The following is a 21239-nucleotide window of genomic DNA, read 5'->3' on the forward strand; positions in this document are numbered from 1 at the left end:
GGGTGCTCGTAAAAAAACATCAACCAAAGGAAAAAAAAAAACGCACATCCATAACAGAAACCCCAAACAGCTTTTCCAAATGAGTGACACAGCCCGTGTCCATTCATCGCCGCACTCCGGCGAAGGGTTTCTGCACAGCCCAGACCTCCTTAGCCAATTGCTGCCAGCAACATGTGGAGGGGAGGCATCGCTATAGCAACCGGTGGATGGGCCATGTGCGGCAGCCGGCAGGGGCTGAGAGCGGCCCGATATAAGGAGGGCAGCGGCGGGGCGCGCCGGCATCCTCCGCCCGCGCCCCGCGGGGACCGCCGGGCCGCCCGGGGCCGCCCGCTGCCCCCGCCGCACCGCTCAGGGAGGCGGCTGCGGGCTGCGAGGGGCGGCTGTGCCGGCCGCCGCCTTTGTCTGCGCTGAGGAGGGGAGGGGGGTGGGAGAGGGGGAAGTTTTGGCACCGGAGGATTGCTGGAGCCCGCCGAGGTGCGCCGAGCCCTCCCAGAGAGGGGCCCGTCCCGGCACGCAGGCAGCAGGTACATGCGGCGGGGTACGGGGAGGGGGGAGCGCCCGCGTCTCTCGAGGCCGGGGCTCGGGAGCGCCCTGTGGACGGCGAGGGGTGTGGGGGCGGGCGGTGTGGGGGCAGCCGCTGCCGCCGTGCCCCGTCGGTCGGGGCTGGGCCGGGTCTCCGCGGAGCGGCGCGGGGGGCGGGAACGGGGGCCGCTTCGCCTCCACACGGTCGCCAAAGCCCCGGGAACCTCCGGCCGAGGGGAGCCCCGGGGATGCTCCTGGACGCGGGGCCGTCGAACAGGCGCGGGGCGGAAGGGGCAGCGGGCCCGGCGGGGCGAGGACGGGCCCGGCCCGCGCCCCTCGGGCCGCTCCTGGCTCGGGTCCCGAGTACCAGCCCCCGCGGCGGGGGCGCGCAGGCGGCCGCGGAACCCAATCCCCGGGCGGGGACGGCCCCGAAGCCCGGCCCGGCTCCCTGCGAGACGGGGCGGCTGCTCCGCTGGCGGGTCCGCCGGCGCTCGCCAGCGTTACCGAGAGCCGGCTCGCTTGCTGGCACTCGGCTGTAAGGGCGCCTTATCTAATCCCTAAATTATGTGCCTTCAGCATCAGCATTAGATCAGCGCTGGCGCTGCGGCTCGTGTTTCTCTTGCTTACTGAAGATATTTGATTAAGCTCGGCTGTCGCTGACGGTCCTCTTGGCTCGGGCTCTGACACTGACTTAGACCTGCCGAGTCCCTCTGTTTCTCGGTTTCACTCTGGCTAACAAAGCCTGGGCTGCGGAGGAAACCTGCTTCCTGGTGCTCCCACTCTGCTGCTCTCCCCTTACTGGTCCCGAGACCTTAGAGACGGGAATTGAAGTTTCTTCACCATGGTGTCTCCGCGCCCTGCTCTTCTTGCTGCCACCCCAGAGTGCACTGTGCAGCTCCGGGCAGGATGGGCCGCGCTCCTCCATCTCCGGCTCACCTACCTCCTCCTCAAGCATGGATGTGGCTGTCCGGTTTCCTGAGTCGTGTATTATTCCTACAGTGTCTCAGTGATGCTGTAGGCTTTTGTGCTAATTTTGTGCTTTAACTTTTGTGCTTTAACTAATCGCTGACTTAAAAAAATGCCCAGATCCTCAGGAAAATCTTGAAGCTCATTGAATTTCCTCTTTCACAACCTTACTCCTTCAATGCCACAAACTTCTTCGGGGCACTTGGACATTTTGGCATTTCAGCATCACCCTGTAGAGGGATTCAGGATAATAGCTATATTTTCATGTAACTCTAACCAGAAACTTCACTTCTGTTTGCCTTTAGGAAACCAGAAGAAAATATCTACCATTGATCAAGGGATCTTTGAACTCACTGAATTCTTGATTGTATTCAGTCATTGTTCATGGTATTAATCCTACTAAAAGGTATAGAGACGCTCCAGAGTGCTTTGTGGTGTTGAAGGTTGCGGAAAGATCATTGTACCCCTACAGATGAATAGATCTGTGGCTCTTGCAGTGACCTTTCTCAGTGATTTGAATAAGCTGCAGTTCCCAGAAATCCATCTGCCTTTTGTGTTTGTCGATTTGTCTAATCTTTCCGACCCCTAAAAGAATCAGAAAGTACCTTCCCATCCGATTTCATCCTCCCGAGTAAAAGCATTAAATTGACCTCATTTCAGGTGATGAACTGACATTTGCTGAAAGTGATCCTGGCATCAGGCGAGCTTTCCATGGAGAGAAGGAGGGTGTGCAAAGAGGGAGGCAGAGAAGAGCAGCCCCAGAAATCTCTTACTAACTCTAAAGACAGTACCTTAAAACACCAAGAAGTAGCCTGGACCAAAGAGCTTGGGAGTACAGTGCTGAACACAAGGAATGTTATATGTACGAAAGATGAACATCCCCAGGCCCTGCTGCCCCAGCCTAACCTGACTGGGAGCACAAGGTAGGGGAGGAGACAGAGGAACCAAAACTGAGGGAGACTCCACTTTCCCTTCTGTTTGCTTTCTTACTTTATCAAAGGTAAAATACCTTCTCTGTAGTTTTCCTCTGGACAGGTTAGGGTAGCCAGGCTCCTCCTGATGTGAAGTGTTTCTCTGGTTTTCTAGTAACCTATCAAAAGTTAATAATCAGAATATATCTCAATCTATGTCTCAGATAACCTCTGTAAGAGGGAAATTACTAGAAGTGAATTTAAGTTTAGATTTATATAAATGAGCAGACATATACTGATGTGTGTGTATATATATAGATGAACACACACATATATATATATATCTATTTCCACACACACCCACACACATCCCTTTCATCATGCTTTCTATATTAAGAAATTAATATGCATATCCTTTATGTTTTGTTTTAATGTCAGTGACCGTGACTATTAACACAGGATCTTCTTTAGAAAACAAACAAACAAACAATGAACTAAAACTTATTTTAAGGAAGTTTATTTTTAAGAATAAATTAAGATTTTCTTGTAGAATTCTTTTCTTCTGCCTAGGTACTTTTTTGCCTCCTTGAATGGCATATTTGCAAGTACAATTTCATCTGCACAGAGGAACAATAGCTTTCAGTTGCACAAAGGATTTCTCCCACCCTGAATCCAAACCACAATGCCTCTTGCTCTGATAATAGCTTCTGAAAAGATTTTGTAATGCACAGAATTAATACATGATTATTTCCGCCTCACTTCTCTCATTTATTAGATTCTATAGTGAATTCCAAATTAAAAATAGCACCTCTTGAGTTTCTTAACGTTCTAATATTTTGAAACAAATCATATTCTGAAGTTCCTCTTTTTGCCCGTGTTTACTAAGAAATCTGCATTTTTTATTATTGCTCAGAAGAAAAACTATGTAATATAAACGTAAAAATCAGAGCATGCAAAAATTGCAAAAAATTATAATGTCGAGTTGTTTTAAAATGAACTATAGTGATTTTTCCTTTGTAAACTGTAAGAGTGATGAGGAGCAGTAGCTGACAAACTGAGTTTTAATTCAGGAATATCTTTTTAAATTTATGAAGCAAAACAAAACCTCAGCTTCAGTTAGAGTTTTGCAAGGATCAGAATCATGCCCTGTGTCCTAAAGTAAATAATGAAGTGTAATTCTGCTGAGGCATCTGAAAGGTGAGCTTCCACATCACTGCATGGGGAGCTCCTCTCTGCTCTTACAAAGACTTCCTCCCACACTTCCAACAGAGGTGTGAGAACTTATTTACATGAAAGCGTACATTAAATATTTACTGACATTTGCCTGAAATTCGTTTGAAATGTCGACTGTTCTGCTGCATCATGGGATGACACCGTGGAACGGGATGCTGCTCTTTGATTAGAGCAGTGATTTGTGACTCCGGTGTTATGGCTGCTCTAGTTAATGACTCACTTTTGGGTGTATATAAAATGTGTTCTGTCGAGGGACCGGGAAAGCCTACATGAGATCAGACCCTAGGCATTTCTTCTTCCCTCTTAGAAAACCCACAGACCCTCACAGAAGCAGTGTATTCAAGTAAACACTATCGAGTGTGTTAGGTGCAATGTTGTTCTTCGCCTTCTAGTATTAAAGCTGAGGTCGGGCTGTTTCAAAGCAAGTAAAGGCTGAGTGAACACCTCCAAAGCTTCTTCATTCAGAGTCACTTTCTAAGCCATTCATTTAGTAATTAGTTGCTTTTTCTTCCCTGGAACCCTATGATACTCCATAATTTTCGAAGGAGAAAATCATTCAGAGGAATGTCAATATATTCTGTTATATTAAGTTTAAAAAATGCGTAGTTGCATGTAGCTGAGTTTAATATTTAATTGCGTGTAATTTATGTGGTCTATTTATTTGTTAAGCCTTGGGTGGGGAGGTAATTTGTTTTTCTTGTTATGCAACAGCTATTGTTCCCCTTCCACCCCAGGCACACGCACCATGGCACACGCACCATGGCAGCCCCAACCAGCACAGGGAGAGGTGTTCTGCTTTAAAAGACATCCGACTGTAAATGTCAAATTCATAAATATTTAAACACTTTTCTTTCAATTTCAAGTCAAGGCTGACAGGACGCCTCTAATTAACCCTGGGCTCCGTTTCAGTCTGGGGCCTTATTGCAGGGAAGAATCAGGGGGTTAGGCAAGGTGGGGAAATCTGTGCTCCTGGCTAGAGGGAACGGGGCGGGGATGGGGGGGGGGGGGATGGGAGGGGGATGGTGGGAGGTGGTAACTAACACGTCAGATTAATTTTTATCCGTTTCATAATGTGGTGTTTGGTCAGGCATCCAGCAGGATGAAAGGGTAGCGGGTTTCTCCAACTGCACTGGGGGCAGTGGGGGCTGTTTCCTGAAAGTCTCCGGATGGGATGCGCCGGGGAGGACCGGGCCCCACGGCCTTCTGAGGCTCCGGGCATCCCCAGCCCGGGGCCCGGTGACGCCTCCGGTGCGCGGCTCGGAGCTGGAGCCGCAGACGGGCGATGGGACTTTGCCGTCGGCCTCAGCCGGCGCTCCCTGCGGGGCGGCTCAGCCGAAGGGGCATCAGCCGCCGGGGCCACGGTGTCTCCCAGGGGCGGCGTGGGGGCTGCCCGCGGTGGCCCGAAACACCAGCCTCCCACCGCCCCGAGAGGCAGGGAGGGGAGAGCGGAATCTTCCATGCCCCGACGGCAGCGGCTCCCGAGGTGTTCCCCGTGAGGCGGGACGGAGCAAGGAGCGGGAGAAGGGCCGGCGGTCCCGCGGCAGAGCCTTTCTCCCTTCCCTTTTAGCTGCTCCGGCGTGGCCGGTGCCGCTGGGCATGGGGGGAGCGGTGGGAAACGGCCGTGCCCCTTCTTCCCTGCCCTCCGTCCGCGGGGCCTCCATCCTTTTCCAGGGCACGGAGGGTCGGGGCAGGCGCGGGCGCCTCTCCCTTTAGACGTGTAGAGCCCTCGCCTTCCCGAAGCCCGTCACTAGGGACTCGGCTACACTGACTCCCCCAGGGCAAGCGCTTATCGAGGTGTAAGCAATGCGGAAAGCCCCACGGAAGGTTTCTAACTCTTCCCCGTGTTTCAGGCTCCCGAGTGCTAGGGACGTGCTGGGGGGCTTGACGAGCACTTCTTTTGTCACGGGCAGCCAGCCCCGGGGACGGCAGTCCCGGCTCTAGCGAAGTAAGAAGCAACATCTAAATAATCACTGTAACTTCAGAGGGAGAAGGGGCGGCAGGCTCTTTCTGTTTCCCGCGTTTACTCGGGCCATTTGACAGCACTTTGCTCCCATAATTGTCGTCGTTTCTCTCGCATATCCCTTTCCCCAGGTGTTTGTGCGGTTCTGTCACACGGCATCCGGAGAAGGAAAATCGTTTAAACAGTGGTTGAGAAAGCAGAGGCTCAGGAGCAGTGCCTGCCAGCCTCCTCCTTCCCGAGGGTGCCTCTGCGCTCATCCGGGGTCCGAGGCGGCCCGAGTCGCCCGATGAGCAGGGGTCGGCTTGCGGGGGAGCCCGGGGGATAAAGGGGATGTCCCTGCCTGGCTGATGGGAGGCCAAAACACCGCGGCGAGGCGGATTAACATCCCAGGGCGCAGCGCTCGGGGAGGGGGCGCCGGCCCTCCGGCAGGAGCCACCTATTGAGATGCAGATTGCGACCCCTGGCCCCGAGGGGACGGGGCCTTTCAGGGAGATGCTAATGGCAGAGCGCAGCAGCCCTTTACCCCCTCCCCGGGGCCGAGGCGGCGGGAGCACCGAGACCGCGGCGGCTGCCGTCGGTGCTGCCCCTCGCAGGTCTCCTTCGCGAGCCCCCCTTCCCCCGCCCAGCGCGGGGGCGGTGCAGGCCGAGGCCGCGCTCCCCCCGGTGCAGCCGGGGCAGGTGCCCGGCTGGGGCCGCGGGGGAAGGGTCGCGGGGAGGCGGCTCTAGAGCTGTGGGGGGGGGGGGGTGCAGCCCCCTCCTCCTGCTGGCTGTTGGGATTTGGAGGAGGGGCCGGCTGCCGTGCAGGGGAGGGGAGGCAGCGGGCGCGGCGGTGGCTGCGCGGGCGCGGAGGCGGCGGCGGGCGGCACATGGGCCGGTGGCCGCGGAGACACCCGCGCCCGCCCCCCGCCGCCCCGCCGGGGCGCACGGACCCGGCCATCCTCATCCTCCTCCTCCGCGCGGCGCATCCAGGCAAGAAAACCCGGGAGTCTGACTGGACCTGCATTTCCATTAACTCATCCTCAGCCCCGGCTAATCCGCAGCACTGAAGGCAAGGAGGCTAATTAATGACAAGCTTTTACAGTCAAGACCAGCGATAATTGCTTTGGTGGCCTTTATGATTACAAGATAAAAATGGACCGGGCCTGACATAAGAGCCACTGTGTACACTGCAAGACAGGAGGAAATTAAGAGCTGGCTAGCTGAATACGGAGCAGAAAATTACTAATAGAGGAGAGATAATGAATAGGCCGGCTAGGCATTCATGGAGAAAAATCCATTTTGTTACCACGCGAAATTAGGTGGTGGAAAGGAGTTTGCTAATTGTTCTCATCTTGTAGCAACCAGGACTGAGGCGGGGGCGTGCTTTTCAATTCATTTCCCTGGTAATTGTGAAAGGGGGAATGCAGGCCAAATGAGTCTTGCTGCAATTTGCGCGCCTGGTCTTTTCATTTTCATGTTGCGTTTTTAATTGTTGCTAATATAGCTTATAATGAAGCTAATGAGGGGAAATTATTGTACAACTTTTTAGCACATGGAGACAAGTGAAATGCACTAGAAGGATTCTCTCCCATGCTGCAAAAATAATAGTAATCTGGAGGAGTTTGGAACTTACGGGCTTTCTTTTTAACCGTTTCCCTCTACAGCAGACAAAAGGGAGGATCGCCACCTACTTTTCTCGCTCTCTTTTTTTTTTCTCCTGTCATTCTGTGTTTTATTTTTCGCTAAGGCAAAAAAAAAAAAAAAAAAAACCAATACCGGATTTTCCCTTGCTGCTCCCCTCGCAGCCCTTGGCTCTCGGTGCGGTGCGGGGGGAGGCGCGGAGCCGCGGGGCGCGCAGCGGTGCTTGCGCGCATCCAGCACCTCCGCCTGTCTCTCGGTAGTTAAGCGGGAGCCGGCGGAGGGGAGGGGAAGGAGCGGGGCATGGCAGCGGTCCTGTCCCTGCCCTTCCGTTTGCCTCCCTCCTCGGACGAAAGTTAGCGCTGCCGGGTGTCCCCCCCCCCCCGCGACGGGGATCCCCCCTCCGCGCTGCTCCGCGACCGCGCAACTCAGGCGCTGCCTCTTCTCTCCTCCCCTGCAGAAAAGCAACGTCCCGCCGCTGGCGCAGCGCGGGGAAGAGGCAGAGTCCGCCAAATTCCTCCTCCTCACCCTCCTCTCCCTCGCCTGCATCGCCGGGGTCCTGGCGGCGTCGGGGGTCGCCTACTGCCTCCGCCACCGCGCACACCACCGCCTGAAGGAGAAGCTCTCGGCCCTGGGGGCTGACGCCGGCTCCGACGCACCCGCTGCTTACCAGGTAAGGACCGAGCTCTCCTCCTCCGGCCCTGCTCCCCCGGTGCCCGGCAGAGCCCCGGGGGGGTTCCCTCTCGTGTTGGGAGTCGCGGAGGTGGATTTGTTTCTGATTCTGCCCCCTGTCCCCCCCCCCGCCGCTCCATTCATAGTCCCGCGGATCCGCTGTAGTAGGTTTTTACTGCTGGGTATTAATCTTGGCTATTCTGATAGTTGCTGTAAATTCGTACCTAATTAGAAACATTAAAAGGAAAAAAAAAAAAAAGAAAAAAGGAGAAAAAAGAAGCCCTTGCCATTGAAATTCTCAGAAAAATAACATTAACATCCATAATCTGTCACCCCTGCCACTATTAATAACGAAAAATCTTTAACATTTATGAGGAATGGATTGCACGGTTATCTGAAGATGTCTCTCTTTTTGAGTAATCGACTTCTTCAGGGTCTGATATGAGAAGAGCCTTTGACCCGATCTGTTGCCACCTTCTGCCATTATTCAGATAAAATGAAATCTAATGCTGATAGATGGGGAGGTAAACCAGGACTGGTTCTGGGAGAACAATGATAGCAGATGTGTACCCAGTAATACTGGAGGACTGCACTCAGCTTTCCTGAAATAAATCAGAGATTTCAAGCTTTCTCTTTCAGTTTCAAAAGTATTGGGTGGAGAGACACACTGTATCTTCCTGAAGTTTGTTTTAGATCATGGCCCTTATTTCTTGATTTGCTGTTGGTGTAGTAATGTGTGTGTTGTGGTCATATACCACCCAGTCCTGGTCTGCTATCCGAAAATATTTGGAGTGTGACCAGGAAAAAGAATCTGAGAATGTGTAAACATTGTTCCTGTAGTATTCATGTCTGCTGTGCACCCATAGGGCCCCGCTAATGGCACTTTTCTGTCAAGTTTTATTTTACTTTCTTGTTCTGCTTAGGATCAGGCATTCTGGCCTTTCTGTACCCGGAGGTTGAGGTAGATTCAAATTGGCAGCTGAGAGTCATATGGGAATAAACTCATATTTCCTCAAAAAGTTTGGGTCTATCTGTTAAAGATATAATGTATTAAGTATATCTCCACAGGCTGGGTCTAGGATGAATTTAGTACAGAATAACAAATATGAATGTTCCTCTAACAATTAGTATCTTCAGCAGTGGTTTTGCTTTTCAGTTTAAATGAAATGTTTACTTTAAAAGAAATACATTAAATTACTTTACGTCTTTGAATTTAATGCCTTCCAAAGATAGAGCAAGAGCATTTCCAGCAGAAAAAAATGGAGTGTTCTCTGGGATAAAGTGTGAACAAAACAGCAGTTTATCAGTTTTGTTGGCCAATGAGACTGTGGCCATAAATATTTTTGTTTGGTTTTAATAGGGAACTTGCTGTTGGCTTATTTAAAGCGCAGAAGCGATAGGTAGTCTTTTTCTTCTGTCAAATGTGAATACAAGAATTCTTAATTTTTTTTAAAAAGCCCTCCAGGTTCCAAAACCACACTTGAAACTGAATTTGTGATAATTAACAGGACAATCTTCCTACTGACAGCTCTAATTAATAGTATCTGTAATTAAAATCGTGCCCTTCCAGCAGGAAAATTGTTTGAATTTCTTGGAGTGACCTTTTTTGCCATTTCTCCTGGGAGTGTAGTGGTTGATATTGATTTTATAATGAGCTCTGGTTTGTTTAATAAGAATCTGTAATCCAGACACTAAATGAAATATGTGGTTCATTTTTTTCACAGATTTATATGTATTTTTAAATCTTTATATTTAGATCTGAGAGTGACGTTTTCTGTTTGAAAACAATAACAATGCTTTGAGGATGCTGCTCAGTTTTTCAATAGCAAGACTGTATTAATATTCTTTGTTCCTGACCTCTGGGCCCAGTCCTAACCACCTGACTTCTTAAACATTTCCATTGGTTTTTCAGGGGAACTGTAGTCATGGGTGGGAGGAAAAGTGTTTTTCCTTAAATACAAAGGTTTCTAAGGGCTTTGCTCTCCTCCCATGGAAGTAAATGGGAATTTTGCCATATGTTTCAATGGCAGCAGTAGGAAGCCCTGGTATAGCCAGTTTTGATGCTGCTAAGTAGCATTTTATCAAAATAAATCACTGAGCCTGGATCTGTATATAATAAACCATTCACATGGATTTGAAGAGAAATAGGATTGTGCCCTATTCGCCTTGTCAGAATCGCCTTATGTTGAGCTGTGTTAAATGTAATGGATATGTGGTGTGATGCATGTTTTGGATAACATCAATTAGGTCTCAGAAAAGCATCCACTGTCTTTTTCTTCATCTTCTTTGATGCTTGTAGGGGAGTAATGTAACCCGTATTAATATGAGGGGGAAAAAAGCAGATATCTTTCAAAATTGTACCTACTTGGTTCTGTTTGGTTTCCCAAGTAGCTACTTGGTTAATTTGGTGTATTTTAAAAATAGGAAATATTTCAGGGGCTGCTGCCACTAGGCTTAAAAGCACGGTACTCCAATGTGTTGCTGCCTATAGCTGACGTGACAATTCAGAGTTATTTTTTTTAATTTGAAGGGGGAGAAATTGTTTGGTATAGAAGGGCCTGGTGGCCCAATGTGATTCAGAGAGAACACTGAAATATCACTTCGATTCACATGCTTCTCAAAATGTCAGTGGTTTATATCTTCACATAAACAAGACTGACCTAAATTTTCAGCATTTAGCAGAAGCATTTTTCATCCTAACCCAGTTCAGCCAGGAGAGTTCATTCAGGGTTTTACTCCTTCCTTACTCACCCTGTGAACTTCGAAGAGTTTTTTCCCATAGATGGTTGCTTGGGGTTGTTTTCTTTTTCCTTTCTGGTTTGTGCCGTGAAATGCCAGCTTGAGAAGGGGAAAACAGACAAACCGTATTTCCAGGGAAACAGCAGGTTGGCTGCTAAGTCTTCCCCCATACTGGAGTCATAGCACCTGTCATGCAACCTCACCCTCCCTCAGGCGCTCACCTGGTAGCACGAGCAGTCCTTACACTTAGCTACTAACACAAGTATTTCTTGTGTAAATGCATGTAGGAACAACCTGTCTTAGGCAGGGCAGCCAATACCGTGTAGAAGTTGAAGCAGCGAAATAAAATCACTGCAGTGCCTTTGATAAGCTGTCAAAAGGCCCAATACCTCTTGATACCTCGTTCTTCAGGTGCTGGGTAAGGCAAGCAGCTGGCCCTCAAAGTGTTAAGGTAGGGTCTGGGAGACCCTATTGAAAGACTAACAGGAGGAAGGACAGATACATAATTGCAACTTCATTTATCTTTGAATCACTAAACAACAAAATTACAGGCTAGTTTAATTAGGCAGAAGCTGAGGAGCTTTTCAAAATTAATGGAAATAGTGTATCTCATAAAATGTTGCATGTGCATAAAACACATTTTGTACATAAAGGCGGACAATTTTTGTGTGCTTTATAAACACGTCTCCTGTCCTTTCAAACCACACGTGTAATGATTAGATAAGTCAGCGTTAGCATTCAGGGATGACTAAAAAGAGGTTCTTAGAGCCTCCGCAGAGCCCCTGCGCATGCGCCCACCTGCACCCCTGTTTTTAATTGTTGCTGGTGTTGCTTTGATCTTCTTTGAAAAGCAAGTTTAGCATTCTGCAAGCCGGCTCTCTGGTCCAGGAGATTAGGGCAGAAGCGTTTTAGGAATTTTCAGCAGACACTCTTTGATTTATTTCACAACACTGAGCAGATTTTCTTCATGCACTTTGAAGACTTTAGAACATAACCCAGAGAAAGACGGGCATTCAGGCATCGGGAGCGGGCGGCAAACAGGGCCGCTAAGTGCACATCTTACTTGTCACTGCTCCCATTAGCAAGCAATTTATTAATGTAATGAGTGTGTGCTAGTGACTGCTACTACTTAGGGATGCTCTGTTTGATTCAGGGTGATGTATTTGTGAGTCCAGCTGAACCCTGGCTTTTGACCCCTATGTGGGGAACACTGGGGTGTGCGAGATGTTAAATCATCAGCATATTTTATACTTTTTCGCTGCAGAACTTTCCTGTGAGTATGCTCTTCTGCATCACTGATAATGCTCAGCATGGAATTTAAAGGCAAAAGTTGAAATGCTCTGAAGCTGGCTTCAGCAAGCTTGCCTTTTAATATTTTATGTTAATATTTAGTGTTCTTTTTAATTTTCCTCCATCTCAGCCAAAAGAACTTCCTTTAAAAAGAGAGGAGGAAAAGACCAAACAGTTTACAATAAAGTTCCTTCTTAAACTACCTGAAGTATTCAAGGTTACGTGAGCCATGCACTGTCAGTGCAGATGGATTACATCATCAGCTGTTTTAAAAACTTGTCCTAATAACTTGATTTGGCAGGCATATAATTGTAAATTATATGTTAAATTCTACATTATTGCATGTATTGTATTATATATAAATTATATATTCCTTTGTCAAATACAATCTTATTAATTACATGATCCTGCTGGATTCAAAGCCCCTGAGAACTTTTCTGTGCTTTTACAGATTTAATCCTGCTGGTATTTTTTATTAGAGATGTTAATAACACAGTATTTATGACAATTACAATAAATATTTTGCTGCAAATATTTTAAAAGTCTCCAACTGAAAGAATCCACTGGAAACAAACCCCCTACTTAGCCATCATGCATGGTTTGTGTGTTTAAATACAGATAATTCATTACCTCTAATATGGCTTAGTATTTTACACTCTGGACTGAATTTCATAAGTAAACTTGTTATTATAATATTAGACCTTAATGTTATAGTAATACTGTAAATCAGCTCCTTAAAAAATGAAATTTTGTGGACTAAGTGGAATAGGGAAGACAAAAAAAAAGGAAAATTTTGCTGTACTTATTTATCAAGGTCTCTGTAATATTCCAGTTAACATCAGCATTGGGACCAAGGAAAGCTGGCAAGCTGGGGATAATCAGTGCCATAAAGTATTACCTCCTATCTTTATAAAACTTAGTTTTCAAGGACCCTCCTACGATTAAGCACAAAAGATATGACTGAGGATGAAGTGTATTCAGTACATGGGTATTTAGTAAACATTTCAGAAGAAATACATTTAGTAAGGATTTTGGAAAGATGAAAATTTTGCCTTAAGGTTGAATGCTGTGAAGGGCTTGCTTCTGTTTTCTTCTGGGAAAACAAAGGGCATAACACATTTTTAATCCTTTCCTGTGTCCTTATTTAAAGAGAAAAATAAAAGGTCATCTCATGACTATGTAAAGCAACAGGACAAACTCTTAATTGTGATAAAGCATATTCAAAGAGGTATGTGGATTGGAAGAATTGTTCTTGTCCCCTTAAGTCTGCTTGCTGTGTGTGAACAATTTTCTCTATCTTTGGTTAGCATTTCGTTTTAAAATAAATTCTCAGGAACCTGCAAAAACGTTGTATGTAATGTTGTTACATAAACCAGTGTACTTTAAGGTGAGATAGTTTTCACGATGTACAAAATGTGTGACTACTCGGTAGTAGTAGCAATACTGGGAAAGGAAAAGAAGTGGGCGATGTTTCAAGGTGATTAGAAGAAGACACCTTATGTTTAAACACTTCATGGAAGTCAGACAGTGGATGGCCAAAGCAGAATGAGGCAAACCAGGATGTGTACAAATCTGGATTTAACTTTTAATCTGTTTTTTTATCTGATTGGTGCTCAGAACAATCCACAGTTTCTGGGATGCGGTGGACTCTGTAATTCCCTAACCTTGCTTCCTGTGGTAGCCATAAAATTGAGTTAAATGGTAGTGGTGTTCAAAACAGCATTCCAAAATACTGTACAAATTTATAAATCAGCAGAAATTTATGAAACTTGCCTGTTCAATAAATCTGGATATTAATAAACAAATAAGTGTATATTTGCTAACATGCCCCTAGCATTGAAAATCAGCTTCAAAATTAATGAGAAATGCCCATCTTAAGTGCTGAAGCTCGACAGCACAGCTTTCAGGGGGCACTTAGGGAAGTCTGTATTTGAGCTTGTGGTGTCTGTCTGTGAGGAGCGAGGCTCTGCCCCCTGCTCCACACCCCCCCTGACAGCAAGGCAGTCCCGAGGGAACCATGTGGACTCTGTGAGAGGGGTTTATTTACCTTCTTAGGGACAGCTCTCCTTATTTGTGTGAATAACTTTTGTAAATTACTCAGTGTTGGAGAACTGGACTAGCCCTTACTGGAGAAGGTTTTACCATCAGAGCCCAGATCCTGCGCTGCTGCAGCAGTGGCAGTGCAGAAACACTTAGGAGTAAAACACTAGAATGGGCAGGTGGAGAGAGAGGTCTTTCGTGGTTGTGGAAGGAAAATGGGTATACATGCAACTCCTGGAGTGCTTGGATGAGAAGGTGCCATAGGGGTTTGCATTTTCATAAAGAAACCATCCTTTTCAAGTCTGTTTATCTGCATGACACTGGTGCAAAGTGGTGGGGAGAAGGTGATGTTGACCCTCTATTAACCACATTTGTTTGTTTTCCCTATCTAGAGAATATGGAGTTTGAGTTTAGTGTTTATGAAACAAGGGCAAACAGGCTCCAAGCATCTTGCAGAATGATTTTTGTGTATTTAAGTTGTAAGAAAAGGCTAAGTAAAAATAGTAGGAGGGGAAATTAAGTTAGTGACTCATTTTTAATTACTGGGAAATCCAGCGTCCTTACCCAAACAGGCATTTCTTATAAAATGTGCTGGAGGTGCTGTGGACTTGCAGGCTGCATCTTGCCTGTTAAATTAAACCAGTAAATAGTTTGGGTGGCCCTGGCACCATCTCCGGTCAAGCCACCCAACCTTTTCCCAAACAGTTTCTTAGCACAGTTAGCACAAGCAAAGAAAAAGACATCAATTCATTCAACATGCAGTTTTATTAATAATTTGGCTGTAGTTACCTGATTTTAGAGGGTGAGAATTGCTGTTGCTTTATCTGCCCTAACTGCCTGTCCTGCATCCCGCTCCCGAGCATCCTGCTCCTGCTTCAGAGCCCCTTCCACCCATCCCTGTGGTGCCACAGGCTGTTTGCCAGCTGCGCGTGGGCTGGTTCTGGATAAGTACAATGGATTGTCTCCCCCTGGTAAATTGATTATGTCCCAGTGCCTGTACGTTATAAAGAAGCCAAAGATAACCACAGCCTTGCCTAATGGGCTGGAGAGTATTTGATTTGCAGTCCCAGGCTGTACATCATCTCAAGTGTCCCGATTTCTTTCTGGAATAACTATACTGTCTTCAGTGGCATTTTTTTTCTGATGTAATGTAGAGGATAATCAGGCCTGTCTTTCCTACACACTTCTGCCCTTTTTTCTGTTTTAGGATTTTCTTTTTTCTTTTGCAGCAGCTCTGTTATCATGTTTCAGATTTGACACATTCTTCTATTGTATATTCTCTGAATGCTCAGCAGCTAACACTGCGATCTGGCTTGCTGAGCCTTTCATATTCTTCCAGAGTGCTGCACTAGAAGGAAAAAAAAATACATTTTTTAAAGTTTTTAACTGGGAAGTTGCTTTTTTTTTATTTGTAGGATGAATCTTATACCAGGGTCTCTGGGAGGGAGTAGAAGTTAATTTTGTGTACATAAAGAACTCTGGTAGATGATGTATCTCAGTTCTTGTAGGACCATGTTGCCTGTGAGCAGGAGCAGGTTGCAGTTTATTCTCTGAAGTCTGTAAGGTACATAAAAGCATTCTTCCTACTGCTTTCTTCTGTGTACCTCTGTTCCTCCTGCACACCAGTCTCACATGATGGGCAGCCAAAGGAGAGAGGAATGGGGAGTGCTGTGTTGCTTACTTTCTCCTTCTCCATGTGTGCAGGGAAGATATGTTGTGTTTGGCAATGTGCTGGTGGAGCAGGTCTGTGTCCTGCCCGGACAAGCAGGATCTTACCTTCAAGGGTCTTTGTCCTTCCTGCACTGTGTGTTTGTGCTTCACCTTAGGGTGAGCACAGCCACCTGAGGTTTTACCCTGGAAAGCCCATACAGCTTGGCTGTTTTGTGGGACAGATGAACAAAAGTAGGTTTCAAATCCTCAACTTTCCTCTGCCTCTAGCCCTGTAGGGACTCTTGTAGGGATGTTGCCAAGTGGAATATTTGGAGAGCACTGTGATGTTTTTGCTTGTTTTATTGTGATACAAACCATAAGACAAGTTCGGGTAGAGCAGACCAGAGCTCTCCGGGGTTCATGCTGCTCAACTACTTCGATCTTCCTAAGGGCACAAGTGAGAGGTGCCATCTCAAACAGCTTCAGGAGTGTGTGTGACACCTGAGGACAGGGGGAACCCATGGATGGCCTGTGTGCTGAGCTATGACAAGTTGGACACTGACGATGTGATTTGTGTTGGCAGGACAAGAGGCCCCATTTCATTTCTCTCAACACAGAAAAAGCTCCAACTCCATGGATGGGGACCTCCTATCTGACATATTTTCCTTCTTGTGTGTTTGTGTGCACAACAGAGATCTAAATGCCTTCTAGCAATTTAAAGAACTGTAGAAGAAAATCTGAGTGATTTAATGCACACAAGCAATGACCATAGTAAAGGACTGAGACAACTCACCTAACTTCTTTGTGCTGTGGTTTTTGCTGTAACAGGTTCTAAGCTCTCATAGCATCTGTCACTGCAGTGTAAGTCAGCTGGGGCATTCCTGCAGCTCTTCACATTCCAGTTCAGATTCTCATCTTTCAGAATGCAGATATGGTTTTCATCACTTGTTTTCTTACCAAACAACCAAATAAAGACTGAAGAAGGGTGAGTGTAAAAGAATAATCCTAGAAGTTAAATCCTTCAAAGAAGCAAAATTAATTTGGAGGAGGGTGGGAGAGAATAGCTTCTGAATAGGAGAAAGTCAAATTTAGCACAGGTGGCTTATCCAGAGGAGAAAATGCATGAGGTTTTCTCTAAGCTTCGCTGACCATATTCTGGACTTTTTGCTAAACACAAATGAGTGATGTTTTATTGATGGTTGCTTGGCATGACTGCATTCTGAACAAGCACAGGTTTTGATCAGAGAAATAGTTTTTTTAATTTTTAATATTTCGTATTCAGTTTTGGTGCAGCTTTTGTTTTTCTGTTTTCCTGTCTAGCCAGCGTAGTTGCAGGCATCTTGATGATTCCAGCTTTTTCCTTCCACACAGGACTGCTGCTGTTTTGCAGAACTATGTTCTGGCAGCATCTCAGGAGATCTCAGAAATGGTTAATCTTGCACTCCAAAGTGAGAACAGCTCAATATTATGATAATAAAACTCAGTTTTGGTGTTGGGATTACATGCTTACCTTGATTGATTAAAATCACTCTCTTTCCTCTCAGCAAATGTTACCTGACTTGTAGATACATACACTTCATTCAGGGCAGAAGGCTTGTCCTTAGTTATGCTGTCTGACAACAGCAGACATATATGATTTGAAGTGGGCTGCAGTAGAGCTCCAACTACCAAAGCTACCAGTTTTCTAGTACTGCTGTTCTGAACATCTCCCCAGTCTTCAGAAGTGTATTAGGTAGAATATTCACACTTTGGAGACATACTGATCTTTCCCACTAACTATTAATATAAGAACGAAGGAAAGATGAAAAGGTAAGATTCAGTATATTGATGCCTTTCTGACAACATGGGGAAAAGAAACTTGGATTTTATCTTTCTTCAGTTTCTCAACTGGAGTTCATTCTGGCTTCTGGGGAAAGAAAAATGCCTTGAGTGGAGTGAAATGGTGTGATTTGCTGGAAGAGGTTTCACTGCAGTGGATCACAGCAAAAAGTGCCAGTGCGTGGCTACCTACATCAGATAGGAGGAGAAATGTGAGGGAGCTGAATGTAGTTTTGGGAGCAAAACCAATGTACATGTGTAAATTTATGTTATATAGTGAAATTATGTCATATGACATCTCCCTCTGAACTCTGTGGTAACAATATGTGTAGCAACGTGGGAATGTGAGCACGTAAATTCCACATACTGTCACCCACCGGAATGAAATAAAGAGCTGCAATTCCTAATTAACCTCACTGGAAAGTTCTTGGGTGTGAAGTTAAAACATACAGAAGGGTTGCCTAGCAAGCTGTTCCAAATTTCAGCTTCTTTCTGGAGGCCTGGCTCAACCCAATGGCTCTGCAAGCATTGTTAACTGAGACTTCTGTTTGCTTCTTTGGGGGCTTTAGAAGTTAATTAAGTATAAATCAGTGCTTGGGGCTTCTGTGAGTGTTGGTCACTCCGTCGCCGAAGGAACATTGCAGAAATGGAGGGAGCAAGGAAAAGGTGACAAGAATGATTAAGGGCATGGAAAACTCATATGAAGAGAGATTGAAAAGACAGATTATTTCTTCTAAAACAGTAACAAGAGGCAGTATAGGAAAGAAAAAAAATTATATAAAATGAGAAACTGAAAAAAAGAGTGAAATTCTTATTCTGTTTTCTGCCAAGCACCAGGGCAAAGACTTTCAGTTATATTAAATACATAAAATAAAAGAGAAGCTGTCAGCAGAATACAACTGCAACATGAAACACTTTCTGCAGAATGTTGTTGATGCACAGGTTGTAGGAGGAATCTTAAAAATCAAAGGAGCACATGAGAAAAAGTATTCTACAGGATAAAATAGTTAATGATGTTTTAGAAGATATCTGTAACTTCATGCCCCAGATCTTAAAATAATCCAAGTATAAGATGTGACCATTTTAGGAATGTGCCTACCTGTGTGTTCTCCTGTGCTGTTCCCATGGTACTTCTTGCAGACTAACTGATGCCTGGTGCAGAGGTCCAAGGTGGAGTAATGACCCCTCTGCTTGGATGAGCTGGCAAAGCGAAAGTCAGGATCCTCAGTAATGGCCAGGGAAGTTCTTTTCTTTGAATTCAAGCACACACATTAACTCCTTCCTGCTGCTGCAAGGTGTTTATTGGAAGCAGTGCCATGGGGCAGTTCAGGGATGGTGGGAAGGGCTGTAGCTCTGCTCTGGGCAGGCAGTGCCAGGGCACATCCCTGATCCAGCTGAGAGCACGGAGAGACAGGGAGAGCCAAGAGAAATTGTGTGGTTTTCTTGTTGTTGCTGTTTTTTCCAAAATATGGGGTCTCTCTTTATCTCTGACCATCAGTACTGAGTGTTAAATCCCTGTTAGTTTTTCCAGTATCTCCTGTGACACTAATGAAGTGAAAGTGCAGAAATACTGACCATCATTTTTTAATCCTTGAAGACTTTTGTGGTGTGTGATAGAAAGAATGTCTGTACTAAGAGACATCAGGAAACTCATGTCAAAACACTGTTTTGTCCCATGGAGTAGAGTTTCTCTTTATGACCAAAGGTTTGGCTCCTAATAAGGTACTCTGACTTACTAGTAACTTTGTGCTTTATTGATCCTTTTTTAACACTGTTTCCTTGTTCACTAAATTTGCATTTGTTCTTCCTAGAAGATTGATTCCTGGAGAATGATTTCCTTTTTGTTTTCAGTGGGGAATGGGAGAAAAGCAGTGACTTTAGTTTTCAAATCAGGAGAGGGTAATGACTGGCATTTTGGACTGTCATGATAGATGATGTTATGAAAAAAAGTTTGTCGCCGATGGCTATCGTTGATAAATACTTCCTCATTCCTGCATCACCTCTGGTGTATAGCCACCTTCTATGAAAAAAGAAAATATTGAGGTTTTTAGAAGTTTTTAGGACTTCTTTTTGTATTTCTCTGACTGCTTTTAGTAACTTTATTACCATGAATGCAGTTACAGAGACTTAAGGACAACAATACTAATCTTTTCGATGTGGGGTAAAATAACATTTTTAGACATAAACTAGGGGCTATTTTGTTTCTTTCCAGACTGGAAATGCATGCTGAGTCCTGCTGGCTGCTGGGAATTCTTATTCCTAGCAGAAATGATCTCCCATTTTCAGTCCTGCAGGGCAATAAAATAGTGGACTACACAGCCTTAATGTATAGCTTTCCTGAGAAACTACAGCTGTCTTGGGACTGCAGTTTTTGCCTACTTTGGGCCCCAGGCAACTATAAACGCTGGGAGTGAAAAAGGAAACATTTGTGGCAGTTATCTTTAAGAGCACTGGCATCTGCTGGAAGCTGGTCTGGCTTTGGGTGGGTTAGACAAAGTCAAAATGCATGATGGATTTGCACATGGTTCTGCATGGCCTTTCAGGGTAATCCAATTGTTACTATGGTTTATTTGTAACTCATAGTGTGCTGCATGGCTCTCGCTGTGCTAGTGGTGAATTTTCTGTGCAAATTCATATTAAGAAGAAGCTGTGCCCTCATGAGCATGTATTTGAGTTAGTTAAGATGAACAAAATACGGAAAAGGTGAAGTTTGTTTTGCATGTTATTTTTGCTGTCTAGTTACTCCTTAAGAAATCTTTCCTCTCCCAGCTTTATACTTAGTAGCCTAAACATGGTTACTTTTCTTTCCTGTCATGGATTGCAGTGCAAGCACACTACCTTTATTTCAGGCAAATATCATTAGACCTATGCTGTCATGTCTTCCTTGGTGACATGAGCCATCTAAAAGATGTCTCCCTCCTTCAGGAGTTTCTGGACTATTTAGATGTCTGCCTCGTTGATGAGAGGTTACTGAAAGAATGGAAGTAAAAATATTTTATTAAACTGTATTGCATAGACAGCATCTGCAGTTCTGTGCAAAAAAGAAATTTTCATGTCTACTAGAAGTCTGGAGGTGTGTACAAGACCTTGATGGCTTTTTGTTTGTTTGATTTGTTAGGATAAGACTGTGCAAATGCTTGAATTTAAAGAGAGGGAATAAAACAAATAAACACAAATAAAAGAAAAGTCCTTTTCCATATAAAGTTAGCCATGTTTTCTTTGCCTTTCCACTTCTGCATGGCCTCTGCTTTCTTTGTGTACATGAAGAAAGGGGAATCATAATTACATGAGTCATCACCAGGAAACACACACAATGCTAAAATAATTGAAATTTTTAATTTCCCAGACCATAATCAAAATTGGGGTTTGATAGAAGAATGAATCTCAATCCTATATTTGGCTGCAATGCTCTCAAAAAGAAACAGCAGCCCTGCTTTTTAGATCATTTAAAACCAAACAAAGCAACCCCTCCACACAACAAGAGTCAGAGTTCTATTCAGATATACAGAGTGTGGTGATGTACAAGAGGGCAGGTAATGAACTGAGCTGGACAGACAAAGGCTGTATTGATAATCAAATAAATATATTCTACTTTTTTCTTTTTTCTTTGTTGTTTTTTCCTCCCAAGATCTCTCACGTAAAAGTCCAGATAAATATGAATTGTACAGAGTATAGATGTGTAATGATACGTTTAATACCATGGCTCTCAAAATATTACTCTCAAACATTTTTCCAATATCTCCCTTTATCCCTTTTCTGAAGGCACACTGATCTCAGTAGTTGCCTTTTCTGACAAGGACAAAAAATATACATACAAATAT

General features: G+C 45.3%; 1 protein-coding gene and 1 long non-coding RNA gene across 2 annotated transcripts in view; both read left to right on the forward strand.

Moving 5' to 3' along the window:
• The window catches only part of PTPRN2 (protein tyrosine phosphatase receptor type N2), a 645372-nt gene that overhangs the window by 530797 nt on the left and 93336 nt on the right, over positions 1-21239 (forward strand). The window contains exon 13 of the mRNA XM_032679900.1: positions 7670-7882. Within this exon, the coding sequence (XP_032535791.1) occupies positions 7670-7882 (213 nt within the window). The remainder of the gene's footprint in view (positions 1-7669; positions 7883-21239) is intronic.
• LOC116782865 lies at positions 440-3729 on the forward strand. Its single transcript, XR_004355385.1, has 2 exons — positions 440-524; positions 1099-3729. It is a non-coding gene; the product is annotated as an uncharacterized LOC116782865 (long non-coding RNA).

The sequence above is a fragment of the Chiroxiphia lanceolata genome, chromosome 1 (assembly GCF_009829145.1).
Source record: "Chiroxiphia lanceolata isolate bChiLan1 chromosome 1, bChiLan1.pri, whole genome shotgun sequence".
NCBI classification, from domain to species: domain Eukaryota; kingdom Metazoa; phylum Chordata; class Aves; order Passeriformes; family Pipridae; genus Chiroxiphia; species Chiroxiphia lanceolata.